Source organism: Scyliorhinus torazame, chromosome 5 (assembly GCF_047496885.1).
Source record: "Scyliorhinus torazame isolate Kashiwa2021f chromosome 5, sScyTor2.1, whole genome shotgun sequence".
Lineage (NCBI taxonomy): Eukaryota > Metazoa > Chordata > Chondrichthyes > Carcharhiniformes > Scyliorhinidae > Scyliorhinus > Scyliorhinus torazame.
Window position 1 is genome coordinate 139864314 of NC_092711.1, and position 22168 is coordinate 139886481.

General features: G+C 47.8%; 1 protein-coding gene across 1 annotated transcript in view; it reads left to right on the forward strand.

Moving 5' to 3' along the window:
- LOC140417940 (uncharacterized) overlaps positions 1 to 19285 on the forward strand; it is a 111860-nt gene extending 92575 nt beyond the window's left edge. Inside the window, exon 5 of the mRNA XM_072501373.1 lies at positions 18067 to 19285. Within this exon, the coding sequence (XP_072357474.1) occupies positions 18067 to 18957 (891 nt within the window). The 3' untranslated portion in view covers positions 18958 to 19285. The remainder of the gene's footprint in view (positions 1 to 18066) is intronic.
- The last annotated feature ends 2883 nt before the right edge of the window (positions 19286 to 22168 follow it).

The window sequence follows — 22168 nt, forward strand, 5'->3', positions numbered from 1 at the left end:
AACCAGAGAAACACCCATTAATCCCCACTCTTTGCTTTCTATTAATTACCCAATCCTACTACTTTCCCCTTAATGCCATGCATCTTTATCTTATGCAACAACCTTTTGTGTGGCACCTTGTCAAAGGCTTTCTGGAAATCCAGATATACCACATCCATTGGCTCCCTGTTATCTACTACACTGTTAATGTCCTCAAAAAATTCCACTAAATTAGTTAGGCACGATCTGCCCTTTATGAACCCATGTTGCGTCTGCCCAATGGGACAATTTCCATCCAGATGCCTCGCTATTTCTTCCTTGATGATAGATTCCAGCATCTTCGCTACTACCGAAGTTAAATAGAAGAAAGACGAGGGATAATCAGCACACGGCACATCTACCATAACTGAGATAAGATAATACGAGTCCCTGTGACACTCGTGGAGAAGAAGAAGATATTCTTTTTTTTTTTTTTTTTAATATTTTATTGAAAATTTTTGGTCAACCAACACAGTACATTGTGCATCCTTTACACAACATTATAACAATACAGATAATAATGACCTTTTTTATTTAAACAAGAACAAAAGAAAACAACAACAAATAAATAAATATTAAATAACAAAAATAAAAACTAGCCCTAATTGGCAACTGCCTTGTCTCAGGCCACCCCCCCCCCCCCCCCCCAAGTCCTGGGCTGCTGCTGCTGCCTTCTTTTTTCCCCCATCTATCTTTCCGCAAGATATTCGACGAACGGTTGCCACCGCCTGGTAAACCCTTGAGCCGACCTCCTTAGGACGAACTTAATCCGCTCTAACTTTATGAACCCCGCCATATCATTTATCCAGGTCTCCACCCCCGGGGGCTTGGCTTCTTTCCACATTAGCAATGTCCTGCGCCGGGCTACTAGGGACGCAAAGGCCAAAACATCGGCCTCTCTCGCCTCCTGCACTCCCGGCTCTTGTGCAACCCCAAATATAGCCAACCCCCAGCTTGGTTCGACCCGGACTCCTACTACTTTCGAAAGCACCTTTGTCACCCCCGTCCAAAACCCCTGTAGTGCCGGGCATGACCAAAACATATGGGTATGATTCGCTGGGCTTCTCGAGCACCTCGCACACCTATCCTCCACCCCCAAAAATTTACTGAGCCGTGTTCCAGTCATATGTGCCCTGTGTAATACCTTAAACTGAATCAGGCTTAGCCTGGCGCACGAGGACGACGAGTTTACCCTGTTTAGGGCATCTGCCCACAGCCCCTCCTCGATCTCCTCCCCTAGCTCTTCTTCCCATTTCCCTTTTAGTTCGTCCACCATAGTCTCCCCTTCATCCCTCATTTCCCTATATATATCCGACACCTTACCGTCCCCCACCCATTTCTTCGAGATGACTCTGTCCTGCACCTCTTGTGTCGGGAGCTGCGGGAATTCCCTCACCTGTTGCCTCGCAAAAGCCCTCAATTGCATGTACCTGAATGCATTCCCTTGGGGCAACCCATATTTCTCAGTCAGCGCTCCCAGACTCGCGAACTTCCCATCCACAAATAGATCTTTCAATTGCGTTATACCTGCTCTTTGCCACATTCCATATCCCCCATCCATTCCCCCCGGGGCAAACCTATGGTTGTTTCTTATCGGGGACCCCCCCAATGCTCCGGTCTTTCCCCTATGTCGTCTCCACTGTCCCCAAATCTTCAGTGTAGCTACCACCACCGGACTCGTGGTGTAGTTCCTTGGTGAGAACGGCAATGGGGCTGTCACCATAGCCTGCAGGCTGGTCCCCCTACAGGACGCCCTCTCTAATCTCTTCCACGCCGCTCCTTCCTCCTCTCCCATCCACTTACTCACCATTGAAATATTAGCGGCCCAATAATACTCACTTAGGCTCGGTAGTGCCAGCCCCCCCCTATCCCTACTACGCTGTAAGAATCCCTTCCTCACTCTCGGAGTCTTCCCGGCCCAAACAAAACCCATGATACTCTTTTCTATCCTTTTGAAAAAAGCCTTCGTGATCACCACCGGGAGGCACTGAAACACAAAGAGGAATCTCGGGAGGACCACCATCTTAACCGCCTGCACCCTCCCTGCCATTGACAATGCTACCATATCCCATCTCTTGAAATCTTCCTCCATCTGTTCCACCAACCGCGTCAAATTTAGCCTGTGCAATGTGCCCCAATTCTTAGCTATCTGGATCCCCAGGTAACGAAAGTCTCTTGTTACCTTCCTCAACGGTAGGTCTTCTATTTCTCTACTCTGCTCCCCTGGATGCACCACAAACAGCTCACTCTTCCCCATGTTCAATTTATACCCTGAAAAATCCCCAAACTCCCCAAGTATCCGCATTATTTCTGGCATCCCCTCCGCTGGATCCGCCACATATAGTAGCAGATCATCCGCATATAAGGATACCCGGTGTTCTTCTCCTCCCCTAAGTATTCCCCTCCATCTCTTGGAACCTCTCAGCGCTATCGCCAGGGGCTCAATCGCCAGTGCAAACAGTAATGGGGACAGAGGACATCCCTGCCTTGTCCCTCTATGGAGCCGAAAATATGCCGATCCCCGTCCATTCGTGACCACACTCGCCACTGGGGCCCTATACAACAGCTGCACCCATCTAACATACCCCTCTCCAAACCCAAATCTCCTCAACACCTCCCACAGATAATCCCATTCCACTCTATCAAATGCTTTCTCGGCATCCATCGCCACTACTATCTCCGTTTCACTCTCTGGTGGGGCCATCATCATTACCCCTAACAGCCTCCGTATATTCGTGTTCAGCTGTCTCCCCTTCACAAACCCAGTTTGGTCCTCATGAACCACCCCCGGGACACATTCCTCTATTCTCATTGCCATTACCTTGGCCAGGACCTTGGCATCCACATTGAGGAGGGAAATTGGTCTGTAGGACCCGCATTGTAGTGGATCCTTTTCCTTCTTTAAGAGAAGCGATATCGTTGCTTCTGACATAGTCGGGGGCAGTTGTCCCCTTTCCTTTGCCTCGTTAAAGGTCCTCGTCAGTAGCGGGACGAGCAAGTCCAAATATTTTCTGTAAAATTCAACTGGGAATCCGTCCGGTCCCGGGGCCTTTCCCGTCTGCATATTCCTAATTCCTTTCACCACTTCTTCTACCGTGATCTGTGCTCCCAGTCCCACCCTTTCCTGCTCTTCCACCTTGGGAATTTCCAGCCGATCCAAAAAATCCATCATTCTCTCCCTCCCATCCGGGGGTTGAGCTTCATACAATTTTTTATAAAATGTCTTGAACACTTCGTTCACTCTCTCCGCTCCCCGCTCCGTCTCTCCTTCCTCGTCCCTCACCCCCCCCATTTCCCTCGCTGCTCCCCTTTTCCTCAATTGGTGTGCCAGCAATCTGCTCGCCTTCTCTCCATATTCATACTGTACACCCTGCGCCTTCCTCCATTGTGCCTCTGCAGTGCCTGTAGTCAGCAAGTCAAATTCCACATGCAGCCTTTGCCTTTCCCTGTACAGTCCCTCCTCCGGTGCTTCCGCATATTGTCTATCCACCCTCAAAAGTTCTTGCAGCAACCGCTCCCGTTCCTTACTCTCCTGCTTCCCTTTATGTGTCCTTATTGATATCAACTCCCCCCTAACCACCGCCTTCAACGCCTTCCAGACCACTCCCACCTGAACCTCCCCATTGTCATTGAGTTCCAAGTACTTTTCAATGCATCCCCTCACCCTTAGGCACACCCCCTCATCCGCCATTAGTCCCATGTCCATTCTCCAGGGTGGGCGCCCTCTTGTTTCCTCCCCTATCTCCAAGTCTACCCAGTGTGGGGCATGATCCGAAATGGCTATAGCCGTATATTCCGTTCCCCTCACCCTCGGGATCAATGCCCTACCCAACACAAAAAAGTCTATGCGTGAATAGACTTTATGGACATAGGAGAAAAACGAGAACTCCTTACTCCTAGGTCTACTGAATCTCCACGGGTCCACCCCTCCCATCTGCTCCATAAAATCCTTAAGCACCTTGGCTGCTGCCGGCCTCCTACCAGTCCTGGACTTCGACCTATCCAGCCTTGGTTCCAACACCGTGTTAAAGTCTCCCCCCATTATCAGCTTTCCGGTCTCTAGGTCTGGGATGCGTCCTAGCATTCGCCTCATAAAGTTGGCATCGTCCCAGTTCGGGGCATACACGTTTACCAAAACCACCATCTCTCCCTGTAATTTGCCACTCACCATCACGTATCTGCCCCCGTTATCCGCCACTATAGTCTTCGCCTCGAACATTACCCGCTTCCCCACTAATATAGCCACCCCCCTGTTTTTCGCATCCAGCCCCGAATGGAACACCTGCCCCACCCATCCTTTGCGCAACCTAACCTGGTCTATCAGTTTCAGGTGCGTTTCCTGTAGCATAACCACATCTGCTTTAAGTTTCTTAAGGTGTGCGAGTACTCGTGCCCTCTTTATCGGCCCGTTAAGCCCCCTCACGTTCCACGTGATCAGCCGAGTTGGGGGGCTTCCCACCCCCCCCCCTTGCCGGTTAGCCATCATCTTTTTCCAGCTTCTCACCCAGTTCCCACGCAGCTGTATCTCTCCCAGACGGTGCCCCCCCGCCCATCCTTTCCCGTACCCACTCCCCCCTTTCCCCAGCAGCAGCAACCCAGTAATTCCCCCCTCCCCCCCCCCCCCCCTGCTAGACCCCCCGCTAGCGTAATTACTCCCCCCATGTTGCTCCCAGAAGTCAGCAAACTCTGGCTGACCTCAGCTTCCCCCCGTGATCACGGCTCGCACCGTGCGACGCCCCCTCCTTCCTGCTTCTCTATTCCCGCCATAATTATCATAGCGCGGGAACCAAGCCCGCGCCTCTCCCTCGGCCCCGCCTCCCATGGCCCACGCCCCATCTTCTCTCCCTCCCCACCTCCCCCCATCACCACCTGTGGGAGAAAGAAAAGTTACCATACCGCAGGATTAAAACATAAAACCCCTCTTCGCCCCCCCCCCCATTCGCCCCACCACTTTGTCCAAACGTTCATTTTCATAATCCAATCATTCCAATTTTTCTTCTACAATAAAAGTCCACGCTTCATCCGCCGTTTCAAAGTAGTGGTGCCTTCCAGCTCTGTTCTTTGTGGCCTCCCTTTCATGCAGCCGGTGGTCCCTACCCCCGCCCCCCCGCCCCCCACACCTTTCCTAGCTGCTCCCCCCAGTTAGCTGTTGGCTGCGAATAGGTCTGTGAAGAGGCTTACGAACCTCTTCCATGTGTCGTGGAATCTCTCCTTGGACTCCCTCATCACAAACTTTATTTTCTCTCGTGGCAGAAACCCGGCCAGATCGGAGGGCTATTCCGAGGCCCTGTGTGGCGCTGCCGAATTCCAACCTAGCAGAAATCTCCGCCTGGCTATCAGTCAGTGAGGCGAAGGCCAAAAGCGTCTGCGCCACATCCCTGTCCAGAGCCCTGGATGCTCCGACTCCCCGAAAACTGCCACAATGCGGGCACGGCAGCATCTCGATCCCCACCAGCCTGGCATAGCCTCGAAGAAGGCCATCCAGAACTCAAAATCTGGGGCAGGACCAGAACATGTGGGTGTGGTTGGCGCACGCTTGTCCTCCACCTCTGGGAAGAACCCGTTGATACGTATCTTGGTAAGGTATGCTCCATCTTGAGTTGCATCAGATTTAGCCTGGCGCAGGAGGAGTTGATCCAGTGCAGCACCTCGATCCAGAGTCCTCCCCCCTATCTCCATGTCCAACTTGCAAGTACTATAAGACGGCTGTTGAATGTGGTGATGAATGACCTTTTCTCTGAGTTGTTCGTGGATGTCACCATACTTGCCATTCCCTAACCAGTCCAGTACCACCATTGTATCCAGAAATGTGTGCCTAGGTCTCTGGGGGAACATTCTTGTCTCCTTATGGAGAAAGTTGCGCAGCTGCATGCGCCTGAGCTCATTCCCCTTCAGGAGCTGGAGCCTCCCTGAGTGTTCCCTCGGGGTCTACTCTCAGTGCCCCTCCTTTAGTCCTCCCTCCATGTACCAAATCTATCCTCACCTGTTTGAACCTGTGGTTGTTGCAGATGGGGGCCTCTATGGACATCACACTATGTTTGAAGTGGCACCTAAACTGGTTCCATGTCCTTAATGTGGCCAGTACCACTGAGCTCCTGGAGCGTGTGTGTGGGCTGGGGGGTGTTGCGGTGGCCAGCACTCTGAGAGATGTCCCCGTGCAGGAGGCTTCCTCCATTTGGACCCAGTCTGCCTCCGGTTCCCTCAGCCACCCCCTCACCGCTTTGGCCGCCCCAGTGGTAGAATATGAGGTTAAGTAGGGCCAGGCCTCCCACGTCGCACCCCCACTGTAAGATGGTCTTGCGTATACTAGGGACTCTTTCCCCACTGCCCCCCAGACGAAGGCCATGATTAACTTTGAGACGCCTTTTCAACATGGCGGCCTGACCCTTTTGAGGTCTTTTGACCCTGTGCTTTCCGGGGCTCTCTCGGAGGTGGCAAAGATGTTGACTGCCGACATTCTCCGTGTTATTGACCAGTGCGTGCTGATTCAATATCTGTGAGCTCATGAGGCCGAGCTGCAAAACACCATGAAGAGACTCGATGATCCGGAGGAGAGAATCCTGAACATTGAGCAAGATGCCTCCTCGGCAGAGGGAACAATTCAATCCTTGGAAAACCGTCCCGAGTGGTGTGGTGGACTCCTGGAGGTCTTTTGAGAACAGAGGGTCAGAGAAGAAACATCTGAGTCGTCGGCCTACCAGAAGGTGTGGAGGGTAAGGCTCCCATTAGATTCTTCGAGGACCGGCTGCCACGTGTTCTCAAGCTGGGTGTGAAGCCTGGGGGTTTCAAATTAGAAAGGGCATCGGATCCTGTCTGAGGCCGAGGGATAGTTTTCATCCCAGGCCTGTAAACATTCACTTCCACAACTTGAAAGGTGTTATGGGCCAGGGTTTAGAAAACTCCAAAGTAGATCATGGAGTTCACCTGACCGACAATTGTTTATTGATTTTGGTTCCGATGAGCACAAGGGCTGCCTTTCAGGTGTTATTCGACAGAGGCCTTAAGCACTTTTCATCAAAACAAGCTTTATTCTACAAATGTAGTTAACATTTTTATAAACACACACACTAAGCATTTTTATCAACTACAAACATAAATACCCCACACAGCTACAGGAATCTATGTATCACCCTTAATAAATTCCCCCCTTTAACTGTTCCAATTTAATAACAAGATCCCATAAACCAGTACCTCCTGTTCAAAGCTGTAGCCCAGCACACAGCACTCAAGACCTGGTTTGGATGCTCTTGTTTCCTTTCCAAATTAGCAGGTTTGAATTCCTTCCAGAAAGCAATTATTTCTTTTCAAGTTATCAAGTAATCTGGAAACAGCTTTTAAACTGACGATAGAGAGACAGGCCAAGACTTTGCTTTCTTACAGCAGCCAAATGTGAAAACGAAAGCAAAAATCTCAGAGCCACCAAAACAGCCCCAAACCAAAGTGAAAGTAAAACCCACTCCCAGAGCCACAACCCAGCTTCACCCACACAATGACATCACTGAAGCCATGTGATAAGACAAAAATATATCTTAAAGGGACACTCCCATGACAAAGGTCCTGAAGACCGGTCAGGAAAGGAGGAACCCGGTTCCATGAGGGAGAGAATATTTCCTATTCCAGGACTTTTCAGCAGCCAAGCAAATGAAGCATTGCGGCTTCAATGAAGTTCGAAGGGAACTCAAGGCGCTGTGAGTGAATTATGTCATACTTTATCCTGCGACCCTGAAAATTGTATCTGACAACTCCGTTAAGTTTTTCGATAATCCAACTACTGCGTTGGCCTTTGTTAAATCCATGAAGGGCAAGGATTTGGAGGGATAGTTTGCAGCTCGGACTAACTCAGGCTCTAATCCGGACTCTTTCCCTATCATGTAGTCTATAGGCCACCAAATAGTAACCGGATGGTAGGGCAGGCAATAAGCAAAGAAATAACGGATGCATGTAGAAATGGTACAGCGGTTCTCATGGGAGATTTTAATCTGCATATCGATTGGTTTAACCAGGTTGGTAAAGGCAGCCTTGAGGAGGAGTTTATAGAATGTGCCCGGGATAATTTCCTGGAACAGTATGTAATGGAACCTACAAGGGAACAAGCGGTCCTAGATCTGGTCCTGTGTAATGAGGCAGGATTGATTAATGATCGCATAGTTCGGGATCCTCTTGGAAGGAGCGACCACAATATGGTGGAATTTAAAATACAGTTGGAGGATGACAAGGTAAAATCAAACACTAGTGTTTTGTGCTTAAACAAAGGCGATTACAATGGGATGAGAGAAGAACTAGCTTAGGTAGACTGGGAGCAAAGACTTCATGGTGAAGCAGTTGAGGAACAGTGGAGAACCTTCAGAATGATCTTTCACAGTGTTCAGAAATGGTTCATACCGACAAAAATGAAAGACGGTAGAAAGGGGAAAAATCGACCGTGGATATCTAAGGAGGTGAGGGAGAGTATCAAATTGAAGGAAAAAACATACAAAGTGGCAAAAATGAGTGGGAGACTAGAGGACTGGGAAGTCTTTAGGGGACAACAGAAAGCTACTAAAAAAGCTATAAAGAAGAGTAAGGTAGACTATGAAAGTAAACTGGCTCAGAACATAAAAGCAGATCGTAAAAGCTTCTACAAATCTATAAGACAAAAAAGAGTGGCTAAGGTAAATATTGGTCCTTTGGAAGATGAGAAGGGAGATTTAATAATAGGAGACGGGGAAATGGCTGAGGAGCTGAACAGGTTTTTTGGGTCAGTCTTCACAGTGGAGGACACAAATAACATGCCAGTGACTGATGGAAATAAAGATATGATAGGTGAGGACCTTGAGATGATTGTAATCACTAAGGAGGCAGTATTGGGCAAGCTAATGGGGCTAAAGGTAGACAAGTCTCCTGGCCCTGATGGATGCATCCCAGAGTGTTAAAAGAGATGGCTAGGGAAATTGTAAACGCACTAGTGATAATTTATCAAAATTCACTAGACTCTGGGGTGGTCCCAGAGGATTGGAAAGTAGCAAGCGTGACACCACTGTTTAAAAAAGGAGGTCGGCAGAAAGCGGGTAATTATAGGCCGGTAAGCTTAACTTTGGTTGTAGGGAAAATGTCGGTTGTAGGGAAAATGCTGGAATCTATCATTAAGGAGGCACTAGCGGGGCATCTGGAGGGAAATTGTCCCATTGGGCAGACGCAGCATGGGTTCACAAAGGGTAGGTCGTGTCTGACTAATTTGGTAGAATTTTTGGAGGACGTTATCAGTGCAGTAGATAACGGGGAGCCAATAGATGTGGTATATCTGGATTTCCAGAAAGCTTTTGACAAGGTGCCACACAAAAGGTTGCTGCATAAACTAAAGATGCATGGCATTGAGGGTAAAGTGGTAGCATGGGTAGAGGATTGGTTAACTAACAGAAAGCAGAGAGTGGGGATAAATGGGTGTTTCTCTGGTTGGCAACCTGTAACTAGTGGGGTCCCTCAAGGATCAGTGTTGGGCCCGCAGTTGTTCACAATTTACATAGACGATTTGGAGTGGGGGACCAAGTGCAATGTGTCAAAGTTTGCAGACGACACTAAGATAAGTGGTAAAGCAAAAAGTGCAGAGGATACCGGAAGTCTGCAGAAGGATTTGGATAGGTTAGGTGAATGGGCTAGGGTCTGGCAGATGGAATTCAATGTTGCCAAGTGTGAGGCTATCCATTTTGGGAGGAATAACAGCAGAATGGATTATTATTTAAACGGTAAGATGTTAAAACATGCTGCTGTGCAGAGGGACCTGGGTGTGCTGGTGCACGAGTCACAAAAAGTTGGTGTGCAGGTGCAACAGGTGATTAAGAAGGCTAATCGAGTTTTGTCTTTCATTGCTAGAGGGATGGAGTTCAAGACTAGGGAGGTTATGCTGCAATTGTATAAGGTGTTGGTGAGGCTGCATCTGGAGTATTGTGTTCAGTTTTGGTCTCCTTACCTGAGAAAGGACATATTGGCACTGGAGGGAGTGCAGAGGAGATTCACTAGGTTGATCCCAGAGTTGAGGGGATTAGATTCTGACGAGAGGTTGAGTAGACTGGGACTGTACTCATTGGAGTTTAGAAGGATGCGGGGGGATCTTATTGAATAGATAGGATAGATGCGGGCAGGTTATTTCCACTGGTCGGGGAAAGCAGAACTAGGGGGCATAGCCTCAAAATAAGGGGAAGTAGATTTAGGACGGAGTGTAGGAGGAACTTCTTCACCCAAAGGGTTGTGAATCTCTGGAATTCCTTGCCCAGTGAAGCAGTTGAGGCTCCTTCTTTAAACGTTTATAAGAAAAAGATAGATACCTTTCTGAAGAATAAAGGGATTTGGGGATATGGTGTAGGGGCTGGAGAGTGGAGCTGAGTCCACAAAGATCAGCCATGATCTCATTAAATGGCGGAGCAGGCTCGAGGGGCCAGATGGCCTACTCCTGTTCCTAGTTCTTATGTTCTTACATTCTTATGGTGTTGTTGCCCTAATTTGTTATCTTTTATCCTGTTGAAGGGAGTTGTTATTCTGTGAGCGCCGATTGAATATCTTCTTCTTCTCCTCGAGTGTCCCAGGGACTCGTATTATATTATCTCAGTTATGGTAGATGTGCCGTGTGCTGATTATCCCTCGTCTTTCTTCTATTTAACTTCGGTAGTAGGGAAGATGCTGGAATCTATCATCAAGGAAGAAATAGTGAGGCATCTGGATGGAAATTGTCCCATTGGGCAGACGCAACATGGGTTCATAAAGGGCAGGTCGTGCCTAACTAATTTAGTGGAATTTTTTGAGGACATTAACAGTGTAGTAGATAACAGGGAGCCAATGGATGTGGTATATCTGGATTTCCAGAAAGCCTTTGACAAGGTGCCACACAAAAGGTTGTTGCATAAGATAAAGATGCATGGCATTAAGGGGAAAGTAGTAAGATTGGGTAATTAATAGAAAGCAAAGAGTGGGGATTAATGGGTGTTTCTCTGGTTGGCAATCAGTATCTAGTGGTGTCCCTCAGGGATCAGTGTTGGGCCCACAATTGGTCACAATTTACATAGATGATTTGGAGTTGGGGACCAAGGGCAATGTGTCCAAGTTTGCAGACGACACTAAGATAAGTGGTAAAGCAAAAAGTGCAGAGGATACTGGAAGTCTGCAGAGGGATTTGGATAGGCTAAGTAAATGGGCTAGGGTCTGGCAGATGGAATACAATGTTGACAAATGTGAGGTTATCCATTTTGGTAGGAACAACAGCAAAAGGGATTATTATTTAAATGATAAAATATTAAAACATGCTGCTGTGCAGAGAGACCTGGGTGTGCTAGTGCATGAGTCGCAAAAGGTTGGTTTATAGGTGCAACAGGTATTTAAGAAGGCAAATGGAATTTTGTCCTTCATTGCTAGAGGGATGGAGTTTAAGACTAGGGAGGTTATGCTGCAATTGTATAAGGTGTTAGTGAGGCCACACCTGGAGTATTGTGTTCAGTTTTGGTCTCCTTACTTGAGAAAGGACGTACTGGTACTGGAGGGTGTGCAGAGGAGATTCACTAGGTTAATCCCAGAGCTGAAGGGGTTGGATTATGAGGAGAGGTTGAGTAGACTGGGACTGTACTCGTTGGAATTTAGAAGGATGAGGGGGGATCTTATAGAAACATCTAAAATTATGAAGGGAATAGATAAGATAGATGCGGGCAGGTTGTTTCCACCGGCGGGTGAAAGCAGAACTAGGGGGCATAGCCTCAAAATAAGGGGAAGTAGATTTAGGACTGAGCTTAGGAAGAACTTCAACCCCAAAGGGTTGTGAATCTATGGAATTCCTTGCCCAGTGAAGCAGTAGAGGCTCCTTCAGTAAATGTTTTTAAGATAAAGATAGATAGTTTTTTGAAGAATAAAGGGATTAAGGGTTATGGTGTTCGGGCCGGAAAGTGGAGCTGAGTCCACAAAACATCAGCCATGATCTCATTGAATGGTGGAGCAAGCTCGAGGGGCCAGATGGCCGACTCCTGCTCCTAGTTCTTATGTTCTTATCCAAGCGTTAATCATGGCAGAACCGAGTGGTGTCATTGCCGAAGGGTGGGTGGTGGATGCAGGTCTTCACGGGTGGGTCTATAATGTGGGAGGGACATTCGATCCCCATTTCCTTGTTGGCCCTTCTTTTCTTCTCCTCATTTTGAAGATATCCTGAGGGTAACGACAGTCTGGCCGTGGGGTTAATCCTCAGGGTCCTCCGTCTTATTGAGGAATATCCCCTTGGATCTATTGTGGTTGTGATTCTTTAGTATCTTTGTTATTGTGGGAGGGTTTATGTGTTTTACTCACAGATGTTGGAGACAGGGGGAAGTTTCAGTCTATGTGAAGCTCAATCTTCACCGGAAATGATGAATGGATGGACGTCGGAGGTACGCATGTGCGAATTTTGAGGGCAATGCGCATGTGTGATTGTTGAATGAGTCATGCTTGTGTGGTTTCCGGATGGGGAATGCGCATGTGCAGAGTTTGGGAGGATGATGCGCATGTGTGGAATTGGGTGGGGGGTGATGCGCATGTGCGGGTTGGTGGGGCCCGGGACAAAGCGACGCACTGACCATTGTCAGTCCGGGTCTTCCAGCCTTTCCCATTGGTCACCAGCTCAGCGCGGCTGGAGGGAAAAGTCTCCCCCACCCCCACGTGGGGTTCCGCCCCTCATTGTCTGTCAGCGGGGGACTGACCAATGGGAAACCTGGAGGATCTTAACCGATCAAGGCTCTCCCATTGTTAGTGGGCTGGACAATGAGTTTATTGATCTGCACCTTACTGCCCACCAAAGCTGCTACTATTGCTTCTCTGTCACTGAATGAAGATTGAGGATCACACAGTCTGAAACTCCCTCCTGCCTCCAGCACCTGTGAGTAAAACACTTTCTTTTCTCCCCCTTTCCATTTCTTTTCTCATTCTCACCTTCAATTGGTCACTTGCAGCAACTGAAGGGAAAGGAAGTGAATCCAGGGAGGGTGCAGACTCTGCAAAGCTTGGCCCAGGTCTCTCTCTCTCTCTCTTAAAGACTCCCTCAGCTTGACACATTTATTTGTCTGGCTAAAAGGATGCTCTCTTTCCTAATGTTCACAATTAAAGGGCTGGTTACCCCAGGAGGTGGCTGACATTTAAGGGGACAGTAAATTAATATTGGACAGGGATATGTCCAGTGTTGTTATATGGTACAGATTAGATATATTATCTATGGTTCTGTAATAAAGTAATTTTTTAATTATTTCTAGTCCTGTAATATTGTGCTGTCGCAACCTACGTGGAGAACATGCAGACTCCGCACAGACTGTGACCCGAGCCGGGAATCGAACCTGGGACCTTGGAGCTGTGAAGCGACCGTGCTAACCACTGTGCTACCGTGCCACCTGTTTCCTTCGAGGGTTGTTGGTCTCTGAAATTCTCATCCACAGGCCAGTGGAGTCTGGGGGCGGGGCAGGGGGATAGACTAGAACATAGAACATTGGGGCAGCACAGTAGCACAAGTGATTAGCACTGTGGCGTCACAGCTCCAGGGTCCCAGGTTCGATTCCAGCTTGGGTCACTGTCTGTGCAGAGTCTGCACATCCTCCCCGTGTCTGCGTGGGTTTCCTCCGGGTGCTCCGGTTTCCTCCCACAGTCCAAAGATGTGCAGGTTAGGTGGATTGGCCATGATAAATTGCCCTTTGTGACCAAAAAGGTTAGGACGGGTTATTGGGTTACGGGGATAGGGCGGAAGTGAGGGCTTAAGTGGGTTGGTGCAGACTCGATGGGCTGAATGGCCTCCTTCTGCACTGTATGTTCTATGTATTACAGCGCAGTACAGGCCCTTCGGCCCTCGATGTTGCGCCGACCTGTGAAACCACTCTGAAGCCCATCTACACTATTCCCTTATCGTCCATATGTCTATCCAATGACCATTTGAATGCCCTTAGTGTTGGCGAGTCCACTACTGTTGCAGGCAGGGCATTCCACGCCCTTACTACTCTCTGAGTAAAGAACTTACCTCTGACATCTGTCCTATATCTATCTCCCCTCAATTTAAAGCTATGTCCCCTCGTGCTAGACATCACCATCCGGGGAAAAAGGCTCTCACTGTCCACCCTATCTAATCCTCTGATCATCTTGTATGCCTCAATTAAGTTACCTCTTAACCTTCTCTCTAACAAAAACAGCCTCAAGTCCCTCAGCCTTCCCTCATAAGATCTTCCCTCCATACCAGGCAACATTCTGGGAAATCTCCTCTGCACCCTTTCCAACGCGTCCACATCCTTCCTATAATGCGGCAACCAGAATTGCACGCAATACTCCAAATGCGGCCGCACCAGAGTTTTGTACAGCTGCAACATGACCTCATGGCTCCGAAACTCAATCCCTCTACCAATAAAAGCTAACACACGGTACGCCTTCTTAACAACCCTCTCAACCTGGGTGGCAACTTTCAGGGATCGATGCACATGGACACCGAGATCTCTCTGCTCATCCACACTGCCAAGAATCTTACCATTAGCCCAGTACTCTGTCTTCCTGTTATTCCTTCCAAAATGAATCACCTCACACTTTTCTGCATTAAACTCCATTTGCCACCTCTCAGCCCAACGCTGCAGCTTATCTATGTTCCTCTGTAACTTGTAACATCCTTCCGCACTGTCCACAACTCCACTGACTTTAGTGTCATCTGCAAATTTATTCACCCATCCTTCTACGCCCTCGTCCAAGTCATTTATAAAAATGACAAACAGCATTGGCCCCAAAACAGATCCTTGTGGTACACCACTTGTAACTGGACTCCAGTCTGAACAGTTCCCATCAACCACCACCCTTTGTCTTCTTCCAGCTAGCCCATTTCTGATCCAACCTGCGAAATCACCCTGAAGCCCATGCCACCTTATTTTCTGCAGTAGCCTACCGTGGGGAACCTTATCAAACGCTTTACTGAAATCCATATACACCACATCAACTGCTTTACCCTCATCCAGCTGTTTGGTCACCTTCTCAAAGAACTCAATAAGGTTTGTGAGGCATGACCTACCCTTCACAAAACCGTGTTGACTATCTCTAATCAAATTATTCCTTTCCAGATGATTATACATCCTATCTCTTATAAACCTTTCCAAGACTTTGCCCACAACAAAAGTAAGGCTCACTGGTCTATAGTTACCGGGGTTGTCTCTACTCCCCTTCTTGAACAAGGGGACAACATTTGCTATCCTCCAGTCTACTGGCACTATTCCTGTAGACAAAGATGACTTAAAGATCAAAGCCAAAGGCAATCTCCTCCTCGCTTCCCAGAGAATCCTAGGATAGATCCCATCCGGCCCAGGGGACTTATCTATTTTCACACTTTCCAGAATTGCTAACACCTCCTCCTTATGAACCTCAAGCCCTTCTAGTCCAGTAGCCTGGATCTCAGTATTCTCCTCGACAACATTGTCTTTTTCCTGTGTGAATACTGACGAAAAATATTCATTTAGCACCTCTCCTATCTCCTCGGACTCCATGCACAACTTCCCACTACTGTCCTTGACTGGCCCTACTTGTACCCTAGTCATTCTTTTATTCCTGACATATCTATAGAAAGCTTTAGGGTTATCCTTGATCGTACCTGCCAAAGACTTCTCATGTCCCCTCCTGGCTCTTTTTAGCTCTCTCTTTAGGTCCTTCCTAGCAAACTTGTAACTCTCAAGCGCCCTAACTGAACCTTCATGTCTCATCTTTACATAAGCCTCCTTCTTCCTCTTGACAAGTGTTTCGACTGCTTTAGTAAACCACGGTTCCCTCGCTTGACCACTTCCTCCCTGCCTGACAGGTACGTACTTATCAAGGACACGCAGTAACTGTTCCTTGGATAAGCTCCGCATTTCCATTGTGCCCATCCCCTGCAGTTTTCCGCTCCATCCAATGCATCCTAAGTCTTGCCTCTTCGCATCATAATTGCCTTTCCCCCAGAAATAACTCTTGCCCAGCAGTATTTACCTATCCCTTTCCATCACTAAAGTAAACGCAATCGAATTGTGGTCACTATCACCAAAGTGCTCACCTACCTCCAAATCTAACACCTGTCCTGGTTCATTACCCAGTACCAAATCCAAATTGACCTCGCCTCTCGTTGGCCTATCTACATACTGTGTCAGGAGACCCTCCTGCACACATTGGACAAAAACGGACCCATCTAAAGTACTTGGACTATAGTGTTTCCAGTCAATATTTGGAAAGTTAAAGTCCCCCATAACAACTACCCTGTTACTTTCGCTCCAATCCAGAATCATCTTTGCAATCCTTTCCTCTACATCTCTGGAACTTTTCAGAGGCCTCTAGAAAACCCCTAACAGGGTGACCTCTCCTTTACTGTTTCTAACCTCAGCCCATTCTACCTCAGTAGACGAGTCCTCATCAAACGTCCTTTCTGCTACCGTAATACTGTCCTTGACTAACAATGCCACCCCTCCCCCTCTTTTACCACCTTCCCTGAGCTTACTGAAACATGTAAACCCCGGCACCTGCAACAACCATTTCTGTCCCTGCTCTATCCATGTCTCCGAAATGGCCACAACATCGAAGTCCCATGTACCAACCCATGCCGCAAGTTCACCCACCTTATTCCGGATGCTCCTGGCATTGAAGAAGACACACTTTAAACCACCTTCCTTCCTGCCGGTACACTCCTGCAACTTTGAAACCTTACTCATGACCTCACTACTCTCAACCTCCTGTATACTGGAGGACAATTCAGGTTCCCAATCCCCTGCTGAACTAATTTAAACCCTCCCGAAGAGCATTAGCAAATTTCTCCCCCCAGGATATTGGTACCCCTCTGGTCCAGGTGTAGACCATCCTGTTTGTAGAGGTCCCACCTACCCCAGAATGAGCCCCAATTATCCAGAAATCTGAAATCCTCCCTCCTGCACCATCCCTGTAGCCACGTGTTCAACTCCTCTCCCTATTCCCCGTCTCGCTAGCACGTGGCACGGGTAACAACCCAGAGATAATAACTCTGTCCTAGATCTAAGTTTCCACCCTAGCTCCCTGAATTCCTGCCTTACATCCCTATCCCTTTTCCTACCTATGTCGTTGGTACCTATGTGGACCACGACTTGTGGCTGCTCCCCTCCCCCTTAAGGATCCCGAAAACACGATCCGAGACATCACGGACCCTGGCACCTGGGAGGCAACACACCAACTGCGAGTCTCTCTCGTTCCCACAGAATCTTCTATCTAGCCCCCTAACTATGGTGTCTCCAATGAGTAATGCTCTACTCCTCTCCCCCCTTCCCTTCTGAGCAACAGGGACAGACTCTGTGCCCGAGACCTGTGTGGAAAGGGTTATGTGGAACAGACAGTAAATTGGAGAGACAACGAAGATGAGGAATTTCTTCACTCAAGGATGTGGTGAAGCTTTGGGATTCTGTACCCTAGAGGCCTATGGGCCCCCCATCATCAAGTATTTTCAAGACAGAGATTGATACGTTTCTAGATATTGAAGATATCAAGGGATATGGGGGGGATGTGCAGACATACGATGCTGAGGTACATCGGGCAATGATCTCATTCACTGGTTCAGCATGCTCGATGGGCTGAATGGCCAACTGCAGCGCCTATTTATTATAATCTCTGTGTCCAAGACAGGAAGCAGTGAGCTTGGATCTGTCAATCAGCCTGAATGAGCACCTTCAGGAGAATTGGGAGGGTGAATATTAGATACAGCAGATTGAGAATGGAGGGAGAGTGTGTGGGATTGAGATTTACAGCTTTTGGGGAATGAGAGAGGAAAGAATGTTCCAGAGAAACTAGAATTGTCTGTTCTGAGTTTCTATCCTGTACTGACAGTGATGTCTTTTGTAAATTGTTTCTACAGGATATTAAGACAAGGAGGAATTGCAGACTGAAATCTCAAATGTCATATCTCTATGAAAGAGTCACTCAAATCACCGGGGCCTGAATATATCGGCCTTTGAGTGTAGAAAAAGAAATGTTTGCCTGATCTGTTGGCTTCAAAAGATTTTAAACTGCAGTGGGACGAAAATAGCACCGAGAGACACACGTGCACACACACACACAGTCGAATGAAAAAACATTGCACCATTTACAGCAAAGTGGAAACCCTATCTGTGTTCTGTGTGTGCACGAGACTTCAACCAATTATCTGACCTGGAGAGACACAAGGAGACCCAAAAAATGGAGAAACCGTGGAAATGTTGGGATTGTGGGAAGGGGTTTAGATGCCCATCTGAGCTGGATATTCATCGACGCAGTCACACTGGGGAGAGACCATTCATCTGCTCTCAGTGTGGGAAGGGATGCACTCAATTATCCGATCTTCGGAAACACCAGCGAATTCACACTGGGGAGAGACCATTCATCTGCTCTCAGTGTGGGAAGGGATTCACTCGGTTGTCCCAACTGCAGACTCACCAGCTAGTTCACACTGGGGAAAGGCCATTTTCCTGCCCTCAGTGTGGGAACGAATTCACTCGGTTATCCAGCATGAGGGCACACCAGCGAGTTCACACTGGGGAGAAGCCGTTCACCTGCTCACACTGTGGGAAGGGATTCACTCGGTTATCCAGCCTGGAGACACACCAGCGAGTTCACACTGGGGAGAGGCCGTTCACCTGCTATCAGTGTGGGGAGGGATTTGCTCAGTTATCCAACCTGCGGAGCCACCAGCGAGTTCACAGTGGGGAGAGGCCGTTCACCTGCTCTCAGTGTGAGAAGGAATTCACTCGGTTATCCCACCTGCGGAGCCACCAGCGGGTTCACAGTGGGGAGAGGCCGTTCACCTGCTCTCAGTGTGGGAAGGAATTCTCTCAGTTATCCAGCATGCAGAGACACCAGCGAGTTCACACTGGGGAGAGGCCGTTCATCTGCTCTCAGTGTGGGAAGGAATTCACTTGGCTATCCAGCCTGCGGACACACCAGCGAGTTCACACCAGGGAGAGGCCATTCACCTGTTCTGAGTAGGGGAGACATTCGGTGATGCATCCCACCAATGGAGACTGTGGCAAATTCATACTGCGGAGAGGCCATTCAACCTTGTTGCGATTACCTGGTTCCAAGTTTCATAAGGACCAATGAGTGAAAGGGTGTTTGGATGTTGCAAGATATTTAATTCCTATATCTGTTTGGAACCCTCCCAAAGCATGCCACGTTGCCATGAAGATGGGCTATGGTGGTTACGTTGTTCTTTTGATTCATCTGGTGTTTCTCATAAAAGGAAACTGTCATGGATGAGGAAGAAGTTGTGATAGATTGGACTATTTCAATAAAACGCATGACAATAGACCGGCAATCGCTAGAAATTGAGGAATTATTACATATTTACATAAAATATAGATTCCTTTAAGAAACAAAAATCTAACCGGAAAAGTAATGCAACCGTGGCTGTTGCGAAGAATAGTACAGCTATTCGACTTGAGTGTACTCCTCTCTTCCACTCTTGACAAATCAGACAAAGACTCTTAAGAGTTAAAACCTGGCCTTTATTATAATGCTATATCACGGGCTGGTGGCATTGCAGGAGTGATGTCACAGAAGCCTGATTCAAGAATGATGCAGGCAGCTATACTTTGAGATTCGGTTACAAGAAATTAGCATATGCCACCATGCATAGTTAATGAGAATTGAAAAAAATAATACATTTAGTGTGCCCAATTCATTTTTCCAATGAAGGGGCGATTTAGCATGGCCAATCCACCTACCCTGCTCATCTTTGGGTTGTGGGGGTGAAACCCACGCAGACACGGGGAGAATGTGCAAACTCCACACAGACAGTGACCCAGAGCCGGGATCGAACCTGGGACCTCGGTGCCGTGAGGCAGAAGTGCTAACCACTGCACCACCCTGCTGCCCGTTTGAGAATAATTAACCAATCACATCAAAGTTCTACATACTTAATTAAACTATCCAATCACTACAAAGGCACACGTTGTCTTGCAATTATTGATATTGGTGATCTGATATAAGAACATAGAACATACAGTGCAGAAGGAGGCCATTCGGCCCATCGAGTCTGCACCGACCCATTTAAGCCCTCACTTCCACCCTTAACCCAATAACCCCTCCTAACCTTTTTGGACACCAAGGGCAATTTAGCATAGCCAATCCACCCTAACCTGCACGTCTTTGGACTGTGGGAGGAAACCGGAGGACCCAGAGGAAACCCACGCACACACGGGGAGAACGTGCAGACTCCGCACAGACAGTGACCCAAGCCGGGAATCGAACCTGGGACCCTGGAGCTGTAAAGCCACAGTGCTACCCACTTGTGCTGCCCTGGTGTGTAGCTATCAATCACCTTCCTCCCTGCTGTTTAATGGCTCCTCTTGAGGTCGGGATGCTCTCCTCACTCCTCCCTGTCGTTATCGGCAGACACCCTGGAGCCTGGGGAAAGAGCAAATGGTAGACTGTCCCATATATTTACACGGACCTTGAGTTTTAACACGTGCAGAGTTTCTGCCTGGAAGCTGGTCCGACTGACAGATTATTCTTGTGGTATCTCATTCAACTTGTGATCCATAATAAGGTTCCAGTTTTCACAGGGCGAGATCTTATTCCTTCACCTCACGTCTCATTATTATTCTTGATCCCTTTCTCTAGCCCTTGCATGGGGTGATCTGTGCGAGAAGACAATCCACCACATAACTTCTGTTAAATTTTATTATATTCCATAACCTATTGTACCTTTCACGTGATCTCAGAATAATTAGATTGATGTTTCTTTTTCTCTGACACTCCCCACTTGCAGGTCACCTCACTCAGTTTTATTCAAAGTAACATCACGCATGGGCTCAAGATATTTTCCAGCTCCCCATTCCTCTGTATCCATCTTCTGGATACTTTTCACCAAGTTTACTTACTACCATGCACTTAATTGTTCCACTCCAAATTATTCACCCTTTCACATGAATTATACTCATTCTCGACAGCTAATGGAGTGTTTAATTCTATCTCACTTGTTTTAAAGCCACTTTCTCCATGAAGTATGTGTCAGTGCCTTGATAATTGGAAGGTGTTTCACTCTATTGGCCCCATTAACCTTTCATGCCAAGCTGTTTGTCACGTGGTGTACATGCATGGGACCTGCTCTTCAATGCATAATGGCAAGTCATTTATTTTTTTAAATTTCGAGTACCCAATTCGTTTTTCCAATTAAGGGGCAATTTAGCGTGGCCAATCCACCTACCCTGCACACCTTTGGGTTGTGGGGGCGAAACCCACGCAACACTGGGAGAATGTGCAAACTCCACACGGACAGGGCTGGGATCGAACCTGGGACCTCGGCACCGTGAGGCAGCAGTGCTAACGCAAGTCATTTCAAACCCTATAAAGGGTCCATTTTGAACTGTTCTCCAGCCTATTAGTTGCTTCACATGTACCTCATCTGCACACTTACACAGTGCCCAAAATGTCATGCCAGAATTCTTGAACTCTTTGTGACCTTATCAAAAGATCTCAAAGTTATTGATTATATCTCCACGTATGATCCCGATGCCTCAGGTGGTGGGCAGAGTATCACATTTTGTTCTCTTAAATAAAAACATAGACAAGAACACATGCATTACCAAGAGAAGGTTTTTATCAATGTACTAACCTCCTCAAGACTGTCCTGTACTAATGCCTAATTTAAATATTCCATTGAATTGTACCCAGAATTCCAATTCCCATTTGTTGTTTTGATTTCCTGTCTCCTAACCAATATCCTGTTACTGAATCCTGTCCAATTCAATGCATCCCACTAATTACTATCCTATCGCACTCATTGGGCAGCACGGTAGCACAGTGTGGATAGCACTGTGGCTTCACAGCGCCAGGGTCCCAGGTTCAATTCCCCGCTGGGTCACTGTCTGTGCAGAATCTGCACGTTCTCCCCGTGTCTGCGTGGGTTTCCTCCGGGTGCTCCGGTTTCCTCCCACAGTCCAAAGACATACAGGTCAGGTGGATTGGCCGTGATAAATTGCCCTTGGTGACCAAAAAACAAGGTGAGGAGGGGTTATTGGGTTACGGGGATAGGGTGGAAGTGAGGGCTTAAGTGGGTCGGTGCAGTCTCGATGGGCCGAATGGCCTCCTTCTGCACTGTATGTTCTATGAGCCCTGGAGAAATTGTGCAGTCCAATAAAGTATCCTCATTTAATTGTTAAAATACAAATAAAACATTTCTATTTGATTCCAGGCA